Source organism: Pelodiscus sinensis, chromosome 5 (assembly GCF_049634645.1).
Source record: "Pelodiscus sinensis isolate JC-2024 chromosome 5, ASM4963464v1, whole genome shotgun sequence".
NCBI classification, from domain to species: Eukaryota; Metazoa; Chordata; order Testudines; family Trionychidae; genus Pelodiscus; species Pelodiscus sinensis.
This window is the reverse complement of record NC_134715.1, coordinates 55,710,881-55,726,004: the sequence shown is the minus strand read 5'-3', so window position 1 is coordinate 55,726,004 and position 15,124 is coordinate 55,710,881. Positions and strand designations below refer to the sequence as shown.

The window sequence follows — 15,124 nt, the reverse complement described above, 5'->3', positions numbered from 1 at the left end:
CTAAACAATAAGCAGCCACCAGGACCAGAAGGCATTCACCCAAGAGTTCTGAAAGAACTCAAATGTGAAACTGCAGAACTACTAACTGTGGTTCATAACCATGCCTTTAAATCAGTTTCTGTATCTGGAAGATAGCTAATGTGATGCAATTTTTAAAAAGGGCTCTAGAAGTGATCCTGGCAATTACAGGCCAGTAAATCTAACTTCATTAAAGCAAACTGGTTGAAACTATAGTAAAGAATAGAGTTGTCAGATACATAGATGAATATAATTTTTTGGGGAAGAATCAGCATGGCTTTTGTAAAGGGAAATCATGTCTGACCAATCTATTAGAATTCCAAGAATGTGGACAAGGGGGAATCCAAGGGATATAGTGTACTTAGATTTCCAGACAGTTTTTGACAAGGTCCCTCACCCATGGCACTTAAAGTAAGCTGTTACGGGATAAGAGGGCAAGTGCTCTTGGGGATTGGTAAATGGATAAAAGAGGAAACAGTAGGAATAAGTGGTTAGTTTTTAGAGTGGAGAGAGGTAAATAGTGGTGTCTCCTAGGAGTCTGTTCTGGGACTGATTCAATTCAACATATTTATATATGAACTGGATAAAGAGGTATACAGTGAGGTGGCAAAATGTGAATATATGAAACTGTTCAAGATACTTAAGTCCAAAGCAGACCATGAAGAACTTCAAAAGCATCTCACAAAACTAGGCGACTGGGCAACAAAACTGTATTTATCAACATTTGAATTTCATCTGCCAAGTAATGCATATTGGAAAACACAATCCCAACTGTACATATAAAATGATGAGGACTAAATTATCTGTTACCCTTCACAAGAGAGATAGATCTTGGAGTCATTGTGGTTAGTTCTCTGAAAACATCCACTCAGTGTACAACGGCAGTGGAAAAGCAAGCAGAATGTTGAGAATCATGAAGAGAGGGACACATTATAAGACAGAAAATATTATGCCTCTATATATAAATGCATGGTATATCAACATCTTGAATACTGTGTGCAGATGTGGTTTGTCATCTCAATGACTAGGGGAATGGAACGGCTGCCATATGCGGAGAGATTAATAAAACTGGGACTTTTCAGGACTAAGGGAGGATATGATAGAGGTCTATAAAATCATGACTGGTATGAAGAAAGTGAATAGGTATTTACTTCTTCCCATAGCACAAGAACTAGGGATCAGCAAAGGAAATTAAGAGGTTACAGGTTTAAAACAAGGAAGTATTTCTTCACCCAACACACAGCTAATACACGGAACTGCTAACACATTAACAGGGTAAAAAAAAGAGCTAGATAAATTAATTGAAGATAGGACAGACAGGGATTATGTCCCTAGACCAGGATGGAGAACCTTTTTTGGGTCAGGGGCTGCTGACCCACAGAAAAAACAATTGGGAGCTGCACACAAGTGAAAGGAAAAGTGAGAGCTCCTCAACGAGAAGGAGAAAGACACTCTTCACTTTCCTCTTGCACTCCAGAACCTAGAGGGCCCAGGTTAGTAGATTTTGTGTGCTTCAGCCCTGTGGGTGGGTGGCTGGAGCACCATTTCCAGTGGACCATACAATTATTCAGATCAATCCTGCAAAGGTGAATTTAAACGGAGGCCACACTATTTCTGTACAGTTATTTCCTCCCAGGCCAACTGCAGTATAAGTTTCAGCTTTAAACATTCAATTCAGGTGGGGAAGAGATACGATAATGTGTATTTTAGAAGAATTATTTTTCATTTACTGATCTGACAGGTTACTCAAGTACCAGCACAGAAGTCCAGAACCTTATGTCTCAGCTGTGGTGTTGCTGTGTGTCTGCCCTCAATGAGTGTCCTGTGCATTCATATGGGTAATTTGCAAAAGACTCCTCACCTACGCAGTCACACACATATATGCAAAAATCCATTAAAGGTCATGGACTTCATGGCAACAGTGCGCCAGTTGCTTTCTTACAAGTAAAGAAGCACAGCATATACTCCTGGTACTATCATGGATAACAGAGTACTAGAAAGCCATTTAAAAGCACTATATGGCATCCAGGAGTATTCTGGCATGACTGAAGCCCTGCATAACAGTAATTATGAACAAGGAATTCAAGACAACAGCAGTGATGAGCATTCATCCTTACAAATGTGAGCTGGTACTATTTATAAGTGTCAAAAGCTAAAACGAGTGCTTTGAAGCCTCAGACTTTAGATGGCAGTAATTCAACATTTAATCACTGCCCTGTATTCACAAGTAGGTTTGTTTGCACTGGATTTTAACTTGCATATAATGTGAACTCACCTTATGGTAGGTTATAAAATTGTTTCCATGCTCCCAAAGCTCATTTACTGAAACTGAAATGTCATGTTCATCTGATAGTTCTAATAGCTTTTGCTGAAAAGAAATACATCAGAATTCTATTTGTAGTCATTGACAAAGAACGAGATATTGCAGCAAACACCTTTAATATGAATAAAAAATTCACAATGGAGGTACATTCTGGGGAATGTAAAAGGAATGATTACAAGAGAAATTCTGACAGAATACAAAAATAAAGGCAGCTCTGCCAGACTATGACTCTAACGAGAAATGATGTAAATATGTTTGATTTACAGTTACATTATTGTATTAAGCACTGAAAACAAATCTGAGAAACATCAGCTGAAAGACATCTGAACATATAATACATAAATCATACCATCCATATAGTAGTAAATAATAATAGTCTTTAAGTACTTCATTTTACTTAACAGAACACAAAGCAATGGAACATGTGCAAATGAGGACTCTCCCTTATACTGACTTTAAAATGCCTATGATGAAATTAATATATAGTTACATTTAATAAGGATTACACTACTGAGGGAGAAATGAAACATACAAATATCAGCCACTTTATTCCTGCTGCTGAAGTATGCTCAGCAGTAAATCATACTGGCCCTATTTTTCTCTCAAACCTCACATTAATCCATTGACATTAACTGAATTTTTATCTTAATTTAAAATGTAGAAAGCGATAGAGCATTACAGTATCCTTTCCCTTGTTGGGAACAGATACAAAAAGGGCTCTCTCGTGGATTATGTACACTGGTTGAAAGAAGTATCTTATGAAAAGGCACATACCTGTGATTTAAGGCTAGTATGGTATTTGTTTCATACAGAAAGAAACATTTAAAATGGAATTAGTATGGTTAATGGTTGGCTTCACTCATTTGGTGCAAAGCTAAAACGTGTGCTTAGAAGCCTCAGACCGACAGTGATTCTCGCTTCTTTAGAGTTTTTGTTTTTTAAATATACAATGGACAGGGAAAGACCTACCTTTTAAAAAGGTATTTGCTGCAATTCCATGAGTCAATCAGCCATCTATAACAGCTGTTGCCTCTGTGCAGGTACTGCATGAAGGCCTTATATTATTACTCTGCAAAATATTCTTTTTACTCTCCTTTTTAAAACACAATTACATGAAAATGATTAAAGATGTATTCATATATAAAATATCAGATGTTGGTACAAATCATGTAAACCTCCCATTAGAAATATTTTGACTAGCCACCACAATGACCAGAAACCACAAACATCTTATCAGTGCAAATCTATATATTTTTTAAACTACAGAAATACCCATCAACCCGTCACATACAAAAGGAGTACTCAAATTCTGAAATGACAGAAATTATGCTCTGGTACCTAAAAGCCACCCATCCTCCCACTATATTCAGTTACAGTATTACAAAAGGGAAAAAATTAAAGCTGTTTGTGCAAGAATCACTGCCACAGTACTTCTACCCCAACCCTTTAATTTTTTTTAATCAGTATCAGATGTACAGATTCTAGATTAAACAATGTTCCTCTTTTCTGGTTTGATTACTGTTCTTCAAGCCAGGATGGAGCATCTACTCCAGGAGTTTTCAATTTGATGTGGAACTGTTTAAGTGTCTGTTCAAGCTGCTTCTGATTCCCAGAGAAGTATGCTGCAATGGCATTGTGGAACAGAACGAGTTGATTGTGCAATACTTTAACCTGTGGGTAAGGACAAAAAGTTAAAAATGAAGAGGCACTTGAATGACACTTGAGGCTTTAGAACAGATTTTTTTTTAGATTTACTAGTTTAAAATTTCTGACTCTAAACTAATGGAGAAGAGCTATTCAGTACATATTTAACATTTTATGCAAGACTCCAACCTTCTGTGATGCCATCTGAGTGTTAAGGTCTATTAATTCAAACAATTCAATTCCCCAGTGTAAGATTTTGCCCATCACAATGAAAACTAAGATAATGTAAGAGAACATTTGCTTGAGAATGTTTAAACTCTACAGCCATTTATTCTAAATATGTCCAAACATGTTCCTGCATTCAGCTCTACTTTATTTTCTTGCAAAAAGCAATGTACAAATATGCACCTAAGACTTTGTTAGCATTAGCAAGAGGCTTACATTCTCTCCTATTAGGAGGCAAATATATTTGCTGATGCCTGAAATACACTCTCTCATTTAGGAAATAATATAAAATTCAACAACTCACACTGCAACATAAAATACATACTGAAGAGATGAGTTTGGTGCTTGTAACAGGACTACTACCTGTTACAGCTAGGCCTAGCAAAACCTAGATTCCTCACACATCCTACCACTGCAACTAAATTCTGACATGCAACTACCATGCTACTCTAGTTTGGGGCACCTCTGAAAACAGAGATGATAATAGTACTGAACTGTGACACATTAAGGATGGAGGAAGACCAAATTCAGTTTCATTTGTAATTCAATCAGCATCTGAATCCAAGGCTTTAGCAGTGGAAACTATCACAAAAACCTGCTGCATACCTATTCTTCCTCAATGACTGAGCTGACACCAAGGAGCAGATTTTCAAAGGCACACACACAACAGTCTGGCACTTAACTGCCATGTGTCATTTTGAAAATTTTCCCTTAAGTCATTACGGTCCATTCATATTATATCTAACACCACCAGTATATAGACAGGGTATCTACCATATAGAATGTGAACAGGAATAAGTTCACAACATATTTCTAGGGAATAGGACTACTGCCTAGAATTTGTATAGCGTAGATGGGCCCTTAATTTGTAATGTAGCACAATGAGCAGCCCTTTCTGAAATGGACACTGCTGGTCTCAGATATTATCACAAAAGCATATATTACACAATTATTTCTTCCTTGAATAATTTCCTTGCATATAATATTCACTCCACAATATATGCATTTTCCCAGGACCCTGCATTTTGGGTTTGCTTTTGAAACACTAGACAGTCCATCTACTCACTAGGACAGGTAGTATGCGACTAGTCACTGGGCCAGCAAGCAATCCACTAAGCAGCACAATGATAATCAAACTCCAAGTACTTGCGTAGATATGCTAACAATTCATTAAAGATGTCAAACTTGTGTACAATTTATAAATGCTGGTGGGCCAAATCACCTCGGCAGTAACATTTTCTTCCTTGAGATAATATACATAGCAACTCATTTTTAAAGTACCTCTCTCTGTTTATGTGCTCTTGAGAAAACAAAAGGTCATTTTTCTGATGTATTCTGCTTCCTCTGAATCATAGGACTTTTTCCATCAGAGTGCTGTTAGGTCATATCTCCCTGCCAATGCAGAATTGTTTTCTAGGTCACCCACCCCCACAACCATATCATATAATTAAACCAGCATTGTTTGTTACATTGTGCAACAAGGTTATATTGATACAAGTTTAAAATATTTGAGATCAATCCTTTGCTACATGCTTCCAGTCAAAATGCAACAAAGAAAATATCACAATATGAAAGCTTGCTTTTTGCCTCACAGCCGTGAAGAAATTGAGGAACAACTTTGTCCATAAGCCCATTCCTTTGCTTATCAGCAATTGCAGACACTTCTGTGCAAAAGTCCAAACTTGATGTGGGATACTAGTCTTTGTTACTATTGGATAATAATACTATGGACACTGTTCCAACAGCTTATGAGATGAAAGTCCTGCAGTAGTGCTCAAATCTAGTCTCCTATTTGATATACAGGCAGTCCCCGACTTACACGGATCCGACTTAAGTCGGATCCGCAGTTACGAACGGGGCTGCCCCAGAGTACACGGACTGCGGGACCTCACGGTCCTGCCGCCCGTGTACTCTGGGGCTTTCTCTGCGTCTCCCTGGTCTGCAGACCAGGAAGACGCAGAGCAAAGCCGTGGAGGGGCTCAGGCAACGGGGCAGCCCAGGCGCGCCTGGACTGCTCCGCTGCTGGCTTCCCCACGGCTTTGCAAAGCGGCGGGGGGGAGGGGCGGCTCGGGCAGCGGGGCACCCCAGGCGCGCCTGGGCTGCTTCGCCGCCGGCTTCCCCGCGGCTTTGCAAAGCTGCGGGGGGGCTTGGGCAGCGACGCAGCCCAAGCCACCTGGACTGCTCCGCTGCCGGCTTCCCCGAGGCTTTGCAAAGCGGCGGGGGGGCTCGGGCAGCGGGGCACCTCAGGCGCGCCTGGGCTGCTCCGCTGCCGGCTTCTCCAAGGCTTTGCAAAGCCGCGGGGGAAGCCGGCAGTGGGACAGCCCAGACGCCCCGCGGCTGTCCCGCTGCCGGCGTCCTCAGAGGCTTTGCTCCCCGTCTCCTGGTCTGCTGGTCTCCAGCAGACCAGGGAGACGGGGAGCAAAGCCGCGGAGGACCCAGGCGGCGGGACCGCGGTGCGTCTCGGTCCGCCCCCGTGTCTTCCTGGTCTGCTGGGGGTGGGGGGGAGGGCGCAGCTAGTATGCCCCCCCCCAGCAGACTAGGCTTTTCTCCGGACGCCTGTGGCAGAGCAGCTGGGGTGCTGCCGGTTGGTCCCGCAGCGCCGCTCTGGGCGCTACTGGACCAACCCAGGAGCACCCCAGCTGCTCTGGTCCTGATTCAGCCGCTGCTGGTCAGTTTCAGCAGCGGCTGAATCAGGACGCCTGGGGCAGAGCAGATGGGGTACTGCTGGGTTGGTCCAGTAGTGCCGAGGAGCAGCGCTACTGGAGCAACCCAGCAGCACCCTAGCTGCTCTGCCCCAGGCGTCCTGATTTAGCGGCTGCTAAAACTGACCAGCGCTGACTACAGGAAGCCCGAGGCAGAGTTGCTCTGCCCCGGGCTTCCTGGAATCAGCTGCTGATCAGTTTCAGCAGCAGCTGACTTGGGGACGCTTGGGGTTCTTAAGTTGATTCTGTATGCAAGTCAGAACTGGCGGTCAGTTTCAGCAGCGGCTGAATCTGGACGCCAGTTCCGACTTACATACAGATTCAACTTAAGAACAAACCTACAGTCCCTATCTTGTACGTAACCCAGGGACTGCCTGTACTGTGCTCATAAGTGAAGCAATGGAGTAGCAAAGATTCTCTTGCAACCTTATTCTCCCACTTGTATTACATGTACTAAAAATATTTCACTCCCTAAGATACAGACTGAGTCATAATTTGACTAGCTGTAAGATTTGGTGACACCCAAGTGTTCCTTTGGTAAGACAGGTTTAATGATGTCCCTGCTTCCATAACTACAGTGAGAAAAAAAACAAAAACAAAACAAAGACAGGTTATCATTTAATCAAAAGGGAACTGAAGTAGAGTGCAGTAATCCCTCTGGATTTCAAAAACCATTTTTCAAACTTTGTTCTTAAAGGCTACCAAATTTATTCCATGTAAAGCGCAAAGTAATATTTTAGCCTCAAGCACTATACCAGTGAGATATTGATTACATTACATTTTCCAGCATCACACATAAGACAAGTTCTAGCAGTACTAGCAGCTCCTTTGTTTTTCCTGATAAAATCCTATCAGCATAGATTTACATGAAAGGAAAGTGGTGATTTAAAAAGGATTAATTTGAAGAGCACCATGCCTATATGCTGTGTGATTTAGGAACCTGCCATTAAATCCCAGGAAGCACAAAAGAGAATCATTACATAAATACAAGGGAAACTAGGAATTATATACAGACCAAGCTAGAGACTGAAAAGATGGGTTCCTCTCTCAGTAAATAACCTTAATCCTGTTTTGGCCCCTATAGAGATGGTAGAGCCTATACAGAGATGGTAGATTTAGAAAAAGATGATGTTAGGAGGTGGCCCTAAAGACGTATTTAAAAAAAAAAAAAAAAAAAAGAGACCTCATTAGAGCTGTTTTGATTCTAAAAGATGATCCTAAAATTCTCTATTTTTGAATGATAGCTACAAAAGTCCTACAGTAAATCCGGTGCCATGTATGATTGAGAAATGCATAACAGTGCTAAAACTGCTAAACACACAAGAGCAGTTTTTAAAAATCCCTTTATAAACAGAAAAAGCCTTGAGCTTAACCTCTCCTAAAGCTCAAGACAAATCAAGACTGACTGTCACGTTTTATAATTTATGTGGGAAATTGTCAATTTCCAGGCAAACTAGTAGTCCTTAAATCTATGTGTAAATCCAAATATATTTGTTAAAAAATGTACAGAAAGATCTCACTAATTTTCAAACAAATTTCTTAACACTTTAAAAAAACCTATTTTTTAGAAGTTATCCCAGTTATATATAAAATACAGTGCCACTGTTTAGTGTTTAAATAGATATTTATGTATAAATGTTTATTTTATAGCAATAGTACAGAATCACAAACTGTATACTATGTTAGTAAGAAAAAAAATATACAACTCGAATTATAATAAGAACAAAACATCTACTGTGTAGAAAGCACTGGAACTCAGAAATTTTCTTACTACATCTTGTGTCCAGGAGGTAATGTACAGAGGTTGTGTTTAGTCAATGAAAGATTCTCCTCCCCCTCAGCCAACTCCTGCCCAACCCAAACAAGCACACAAATGACTTTGGCTATTTTAATGCCCAATAAAATAGAGCTTCCTTAATAGATGGCAAGTCTTCTGGCTCCAATGCAGGGTTAAACACAAGGCATCACAAGGCAATTCTTTTCCTTCCCTATTTCCAATCCAAAGACAGATTGCAGTTTCCTCCACACCTCTCAACCCTGTTGAGTTATTTGTCCCTCTTATGGTAGGAGCAGGAACCAGAGGCTTGCTGGGACAGGCCCAGAGACTGCAGGCTACAATTGTCAACAGAATTTTGCTTTTAATCAAGACTCTCTGAAGAAAGAAATAAATCATTAGGGGTCTCCGGAACATTCAGCTTCATAAAAAACAAGCTGGCTGAAAATCACTTGTGGGCAACCTGCAGCCCGAGGGCTGCATGTAGCCCTCGGAGTTTCTCTGAGTGGCCCATGGGACATTCTGTTTACCAGGGTTGCTAGATTGCGCTGGTTTCCATCCAGGTAGGTTTTTTTCCTACCAACATTGCTAAAGTGACATGCTGTAAAGCAAGGGCACATGAAGTGAAATGTGTGCTGACCACACGCAACATTGACTGAGAACCTTGCACTCCTTCTGCATCCATTCAAAGCACTGCTAAAGTTCAAATCAGCAAACCCTGCAAGTTCTAGGTACACAAGTGCAGTTAGCAAAACTAGCCTGTCCCCGGTGACCATCTTGGTTACAACAACCTTGTGGCCCTCAGAGGAAGGAGAGCCACTCATGAGGCCCACTCACTAGCCTAGGATGCCAATCACTGCTGTAAATGGACTCTTGTGGGTCAGTTAAATCTCAAGAAAAAAAACAATTTCACGTTAGATTGACTGCGCTTCCTAAACTGCCTGTGAGTGGTGTATTTATACAATTTATATTTATACAATGATGAAATCTACAATTTGATACGGCTATAAAAAAATGTAAAAGTTCAAAGGAAAAAAGTTCAACAAGTGCTACCTTCAGATGTTTTTTAAGTCTTACTTATGTCAATAGCTCTCCACAAAAGGTAAAATGGTTTCAATGAAAAAAAGCAAAAAGTCAAACTATATCAATTACATCAAGTCCTTAATCATAGGCATAACAGGAAAAGCAGGAAACAATGAATGAAAATTATCTCTGTGCACCAGTTTGCAGAAACAACAAAGTTGTTTCCAAATCAACACATATAGAAAGTTCAGCCCTTCTGAAAACTAACACATTAGTATTTGCATTAACATGGGGTTCATATTGCTTTAAGAACATAAGTTATAGCATAATTCTTCCATTTGCAAATAATGTATCAGACACTAATACTAATGTATCAGGCCAGCTGCTCATCTGGTGTGAACAGGAAAATATCAGAGAACACTGATTTTCAATGCCTGACAATTTGGCCCATTAAGCGTTTGGCATGTTCATTTACAGATGGCAGAGCAATTGGTTCTTGGAACAGTTTCACTTTCTTATGATTCCATCTGGAATTGACAGAATCATAGGGTTGGAAGACCTCAGGAGACCATCGAGTCCAATCCCCTACTAAAAGCCTGAGCAATCCCAACTAAATAATTCCAGCCAGAGCTTTGTTAATCTCTGAGGATGGAGCTTCCACCACCTTGCTAGGTAACCCAGTCTAGTGCTTTACCATCCTCCTAGTAAAATAGTTTTTCCTAATATCCATCCCACACTGCAACTTGAGACCATTGCTCCTCATTCTGTCATCTGTCACCTCTGAGAACAGCCTCTCTCCATCCTCTTTGGAATCCTCCCTTCAGGTAGAGGGATTGCTTCTCTTCCTGACAGGCTGCTACCTTCTCTCATATGGTCAGTCTCTCTCTCTCTGGTCAAGCAAGAGTTGCTTTGTTACTCGGTCACTGTTATTTCCCACTCCACCCCACCACTGTTCCTGTCAACTAGAAAAGTAAAAGCTTCCCATGCAAATATCTTACTACTTGTCTCTAACAGATACTACTGATCTCTTCATGTCTGGGTTTGGAAGTTAATAATGTCAAGATTAGGATAAAATGAAGATAGATTTTTTTCTATCTTGTCAAACTTATTTCTTCTTACTAAAACAAAAGGAAAATCTAGGTAGTACTTTAAAGACTAACAAGATGGTTTAATAGGTGATGATGAGCTTTCGTGGGCCAGACCCACTTCCTCAGATCATATTCTGGATCATATGATCTGAGGCAGTGGGTCTGGCCCATGAAAGCTCATCACCTATTAAACCATCTTGTTAGTCTTTAAAGTACTACCTAGTTTTTCCTTTTGTTTTAGCAAGATCAGACTAACAAGGCTACCTCTCTCATTATTTCCTCTTAGATAGGTATAAAAATAAAATAGTGTTTAAAATCTAAACTGAGTCATATTAATATGTGCCTGAAATGGTTAGGGTCCTTTCCCAAGACTGCAGTTACGGCAAATGCCCACAGGAAAGGGAAAGTTAGCAGACTGTCTCTAACAATATTTGAATATTTTCAATAGCACACTAGCTCATTGCATAACCGTGACTTTTTGTTCCATTGCCAGTTATTCCGGCATAGCTGTTTTCTTAAACACAGCAAAACCACCAAAACAAAAAAAAACCCACCACCAACACAAAAAAACCCTAAAACCCTTGCAGGTATCAGAGTTTTCAAATAGAATTGATGGTTTTGGGTCAGATGTACAGCCAGTGTAATACTGCTTTTGTTCACTGAAATCAGTATAAGGCCTTGTCTACACTACAAAATTAAGTCAGCCTAAATTATCAACATAGCCACTGCAGTAATTACTGTCATGGTTCCTGTCCATGCTGCACCCCCTCTGTTGATGATATACATCCTCACCAGGAGCATGTCCACTGATGTTAATTTTGTAGGGCACAGACAGCAGGAGCTCCTCTCCCTCTCCCCCCCCCCCCCCCCCCCCCGGCCTGGGACCAACAGGTAATATAAGTAACTTTGTATCTACAAAGACACTGGATTACCCTAACTACATCTTCCTAAGTGCTACACCTCTTGTGGAAGTGAAATTATTATGTCAATGTAGTGGGCAGCTTGCATTAGTGGGCAGCTTGCATCAGTGGGATATTTTTAGATTGACAGAAGTCAGACAGTACAAATTAGATTAGGTCCTTAACACATGGATAAAATGTATTAGAGAACAATAAACTAATGGAGAAAGGAAAAAGGAGAAAAAGTCTCAACACATACTTACTTACAAAAACCAGGGTTTCCAGCTCTCCATCCACTAAAAATGCAGCTTTTGTAAGCAGTAAGATTGCTTACTTTACTGGCATAAGCATTAGGGCCAGAGGTTCGGATTGCTTCAAGAATATGCATACAAATCCAGATTGAGGGAACCAGAATAGTTTTGCTTTTGAATTGAAGGTGGCATGTAGAATAACTGTTACAGTTCTTCAGTCAAATAGTTTTGAAATGGTGTCTTTACTGCCCTTCCTCACTGTCTTTACATATATCCTTTCCACAAGCATTACCTAGCAGCCCAAGAATGCTTTGCATTTTGAGCCCACAATCTAACAGATCAAAATTAGTAAATCAATGGATTGACCATTATTACATGTAAGTGCAGTAGAGATAATTTAATATATTCAAGTCATCTGTATTATATGCTTTCACCTCAGTAGTTCAGAGTGAGGGACTAGAGGTCTCTAACTCCATGAGGGCATGATCCAGTACAACAATAAGAATTCACAAGCCAATCTAGTTTATTTCTCTTTCTTGCTTTACATTTTGTCGTGAACTGTATTTTAAGAAAATATGCTGTTATATCAGATATTGATCTCAGGAGATAGAATCCAGCAGAAAGCAACTCCACTACATAGTGTAAGAGGTAAACTTGTAGCTTACCTTATTTTCCTCCAAAAATTTTAATTTGATAGATACATCATTGCGCATTTTGTCATATTTCTCTTTATGCATTTGGAATTGCTGCTGTGACTGTTCAATCTTTGGTAGAGTGTTAGCATCACGGGGACCAAGATTAAGTTCTTCTAGATCTGTGCGATAGGCATCATATTCAATCCTAGGAAGAAAAAAAAGTTAAAAGGAACCACAAAATGTCTCAAAACTTGCACACCAAAACCAGAAGACTTGAAAGAAACATACAAGAACATGTAATGCTGATGAAAGGTACCAGAATGACAACCCTGGACAGAGTTCTTTGTTTATCCATCAAAGCAAGGGTAACATAAGTTGTCGGCATTTTCCCTCATCAGTACTTCTCAGCAATTTTATGAGAGTATGTCTTCACTGCAAAGATAACTCAGGTAATCAGTACCTGTATTCATACATGTAAGTTAGCTTAAAATAGATGTGAGCTGGTACACTGTAAAGCCACACCCAGAGTCCTCATTCGTGCCACACTAGTCCATAAATATTGATGGACTTTTCAGGGGTATGTCCTATTGTTCTTTTTACCATTGCAAGCTAAACACCTGCATGATCAGGGAAGTGGAAAAAGTCTGCCCTTTTGGGAACACAGGGACAGCTGTATGAAGGCACTGAAGGATTTAAGTGATTTAGCCAGCCCTCTCATTGCAAAAAGGGCAGGTTACCAAACCAAGTGAAAGCTGTGGCCTATAGCCGCTGACAAGCCAGCTAGCCTGTACGAAAGCTCCAAATTCTGGGGAGAGCAGAATGTGTATCTGGATGGGAGGTTGATTAGAGGCAACATCTGAGAAAGTCTGCATTGAACTCTTCAGTGAAGACATACAATGAGAGACTACTAGACATGACAGAGTAATTCAATCTGTCTGTTTAAAAAATCCTTGACCCTCTCTTTGCAACTTCAAATTTGTGCCAGTGTTGTTTCTTTAGAGATATGGATTCCAGGGAATGGACTAAAATAACCACTCATTTTACCTTTACCCAAATGCAGCACAAGATGCCTACAATTTAGAGTCCAAGAGGCTGTGTCCTGATACCAATCACATGAGCCGTCCAGTCTTCAAATAGGATATATTCTAAAAACACTCAGCTAGAAAGAGTGCCTTTATTATACTAAAACATTCTTTATAAACCTGACCTGAAAGAAACCTAAGCTCTTAAATTAAAGCCCTTGACATGTCTTCTCAGATTAGAGATTGTACCAATTATAAGTCTCCGTAGAAAACTAGATAAACCAATTACAAGTCTGCCACACGTTTTATGCAAATTAAAGTCCTCAGGAGTAGCCAACAAGCTTATCCACCATTTCATGAGCCTAAAATATTTAAGTTATTTCCACATTTTTGTAGTAAAAGACATTAAGAAAGAGTACTTTCAATAAGCAATGACTTTTCAGCCATAAGTCTCAAAAAGTGATTCCCAATTGAATGTTAGAGAAACTGAAGTACATTACAGCAAAATGAAACATCCCCAGTATTTAACAAGATAGTACCAGATCTGAAAACTGAACTATTGTCTCTCAATTCCCATTTGTCACTTTCACCCGTCTACTGAACTCCCTACACTCTAATTAGCAAGGCATGGATGAAGTTTTATTTTAGTATGAAAAGCTTTTCTACAGTTGGATGGTGCTGAAGGAAGCAGTGTTAGGCTGTGTCCAGACTCAGGGGTTTTTTCGGGAAAAGTAGCCTTTTTCCAAAAAAACTTCACCTGCGTCTAGACTGCAGCCGCGTTCTTTCGAAATTAAATCGAAAGAACGCGGCTTTTCTTTCGACGGTGGTAAACCTCATTTCACGAGGAAGAACGCCTTCTTTCGAAAGTGCTTCTTTCGAAAGAAGGCGTTCTTGAATGTAAATAGGGCTTCTTCGAAAGAGAGCATCCAGACTCACTGGGTGCTTTCTTTCGAAAAAGCGGCTTGCTCTTTCGAAAGTTCCGCGTGCAGTCTAGACGCTCTCTTTCGAAAGAGGCTCTTTCGAAAGTATCTTTCGAAAGAGCCTCTTTCGAAAGAGGCTTGCAGTCTAGACATAGCCTTAAAGGGCTTATTGACACAGGAAAGACATTGCAAAATTCATCAGGATGTGAATTTAAAGTGCAACAGCTATTCCATAACAACTCTCTATGTGGAGACACAGATTCCACACTACTTGGTGTATTTTAGCTTAAAGCATTCTGGAAGCAAAAGTGACCTACTTGCATTTTGCTTGAGAAAACAGAATTGTTAAGTACAAGTACTATGAACTGGAACCGAGATGAATTTTGCCATCAACAAAACTGGCTTTTCAGTTTGGTGGTAGCAAAAAATTGTCCCAAGAGGAAAGTTTGTGAAAATGTAAAGAAAACAAAATTTTACATAATCCAAAGTGTGCATGGCAGACGACAGTACACAAAAGTTATATATATTCCAAAGAGTTTAAAACTTAGTTCAAGACATGAAACAAGAGAGCAAGTAATTAAACAGGTATGCTGGGAGGAA

General features: G+C 40.2%; 1 protein-coding gene across 7 annotated transcripts in view; it reads right to left on the bottom strand.

Moving 5' to 3' along the window:
* Window positions 1–2,438: 2,438 nt before the first annotated feature.
* ARFIP1 (ARF interacting protein 1) overlaps window positions 2,439–15,124 on the bottom strand; it is an 85,412-nt gene continuing 72,726 nt past the window's right edge. For all 7 annotated transcript variants that reach the window (XM_075930062.1, XM_075930060.1, XM_075930059.1 and 4 more), the window contains 2 exons: window positions 12,613–12,787; window positions 2,439–4,012 (listed from right to left, as the gene is read on the bottom strand). In XM_075930062.1, coding sequence (XP_075786177.1) covers window positions 3,857–4,012; window positions 12,613–12,787 — 331 coding nt within the window. In that variant the 3' untranslated portion in view covers window positions 2,439–3,856. The remainder of the gene's footprint in view (window positions 4,013–12,612; window positions 12,788–15,124) is intronic.